This window comes from Juglans regia, chromosome 6, assembly GCF_001411555.2.
Source record: "Juglans regia cultivar Chandler chromosome 6, Walnut 2.0, whole genome shotgun sequence".
Lineage (NCBI taxonomy): Eukaryota > Viridiplantae > Streptophyta > Magnoliopsida > Fagales > Juglandaceae > Juglans > Juglans regia.
In genome coordinates this window covers 1,074,549-1,076,388 of record NC_049906.1, presented here as the reverse complement: position 1 = coordinate 1,076,388, position 1,840 = coordinate 1,074,549, and the positions used below count along the sequence as shown (strand labels likewise).

Genomic DNA, 1,840 nt, shown 5'->3' with positions numbered 1-1,840 from the left:
AAAATCATAAAAATAACCCGATTAAAAATTAATAATTATGAGGCACGAGAAATAATTTTTACGTAAATAAAATTAATCCCTTCATTAAAAATACACTAAAATACGGGGTGTTACACTATTGGTTGTAAGTGGGTATTCAGAATCAAATACAAATCTGATGGAACCAAAGAAAGACATAAAGCAAGACTAGTGGCAAAATGCTACACTCAACAAGAAGGGTTAGACTTTTTTGACACTTTCTCACCTGTTGCAAAGATCACTTCCATTTGACTCCTACTTGCTGTTGTTGCAATTAAAAATTGGCACATTCACCAACTAGATGTGAATAATGCATTTTTGCATGGTGAATTACATGAAGAGGTTTACATGGACATACCTCCTGGATTGCCTAATCAAAACAATCAAGTTTGTAGACTTTAAAAAGTCTTTATGGCCTTAAACAGGCTTCTAGACAATGGTTTGAAAAATTGTCTAAATCTCTCATCACTTATGGTTTCACTCAAGGGAAATCTGATTGCTCATTGTTTATCAAAAAGTCAGCAACATCTTTTATGGCAATACTTGTTTATGTTGATGATGTGTTGCTAGCAAGTGATGATTTGGAACAGATTCAGCTGTTAAAGAAATTCTTACATGATCAGTTTACAATTAAAGATTTGGGACCATTGAAATACTTTCTTGGTCTAGAAATAGCAAGGTCTAAAGCTGGAATTTCACTCTGCCAACGAAAATATATCTTGGACATATTACAAGACACGGGTAACATTGGATCAAAACCTGCTGCGTTTCCAATGGAATCAAATCTAAAGCTAACTGCTAATGATCCAGAGCTTTATGAAGATCCATCGGAGTATAGGAGACTGGTTGGTAGATTGTTGTACTTGACAATTACCAGACCAGATCTTGCCTATTCAGTCCAAGTGTTAAGCCAATTTCTAGCAAAACCTGCTGTCAGCCATCACCAAGCAGCAATGAGGGTACTAAGGTATCTGAAAGCTACACCAGGGCAGGGTTTGTTTTTCTCATCATCAGCAGAACTTCAACTGAAAGCTTTCTCAGATGGTGATTGGGCAGGCTGCATCGATACCAGGAGAAGCATAACAGGTTTTGCAATATTTTTGGGTAACTCCCTAATCTCGTGGAAGTCTAAAAAACAAGCTACAATTAGTCGATCCTCTACTGAAGCAGAGTATCGAGCTCTTGCAGCTACAACATGTGAGGTGCAATGGTTAGTCTATGCATTGCAGGACTTGCAGATTGATCATCAACAGCCCACAGCTTTATACACAGACAGCAAATCAGCAATGTCTATTGCAACCAACCCAGTTCAACATGAAAGAACTAAGCATATTCAAATTGACTGTCACTTGGTTCGAGAGAAATTGCAAGAAAAGCTTATCAAGCTATTTTACATTCCCTCTCGATTACAATTGGCAGATATACTCACCAAGCCACTGGGTTCACTGCCTTTTCATCATACTCTCCGCAAGATGAACATTCTCAATATTCATGTTCATCTCGAGGGGGGGTGTTGGAGTATAGCATCGCATATAGAGAATATGGAATTAAAGTCCAAAGAAGAAAAGATCAAGGCTAAAATAGACAATACACATTAGTTAGTTATTTTCTGTTACCTTCTTTTTCTGTATAAATAGATGTAAATACAATGATCAGACTACTCAATTCATTCAATACAATTCCTTTCTATACTTTCATTTCCAGATTATACAGTTCTTAACAAGAATAACTAAGTCATCGTCAAGATCGATCAATGGATTTGCTTGCAAGATATATTTAAATGAACATGTATTATGATTTGGTATATGTATAAATGATAATA

The 1,840-nt window shown here is 36.1% G+C and overlaps 1 protein-coding gene across 1 annotated transcript; it reads left to right on the top strand.

The window, feature by feature from the left end:
• Positions 1-551: 551 nt before the first annotated feature.
• LOC118348751 (uncharacterized mitochondrial protein AtMg00810-like) lies at positions 552-1,616 on the top strand. The gene has a single exon (XM_035691072.1). It carries the CDS (start codon positions 552-554, stop codon positions 1,614-1,616), a length of 1,065 nt encoding a protein of 354 aa, XP_035546965.1.
• The last annotated feature ends 224 nt before the right edge of the window (positions 1,617-1,840 follow it).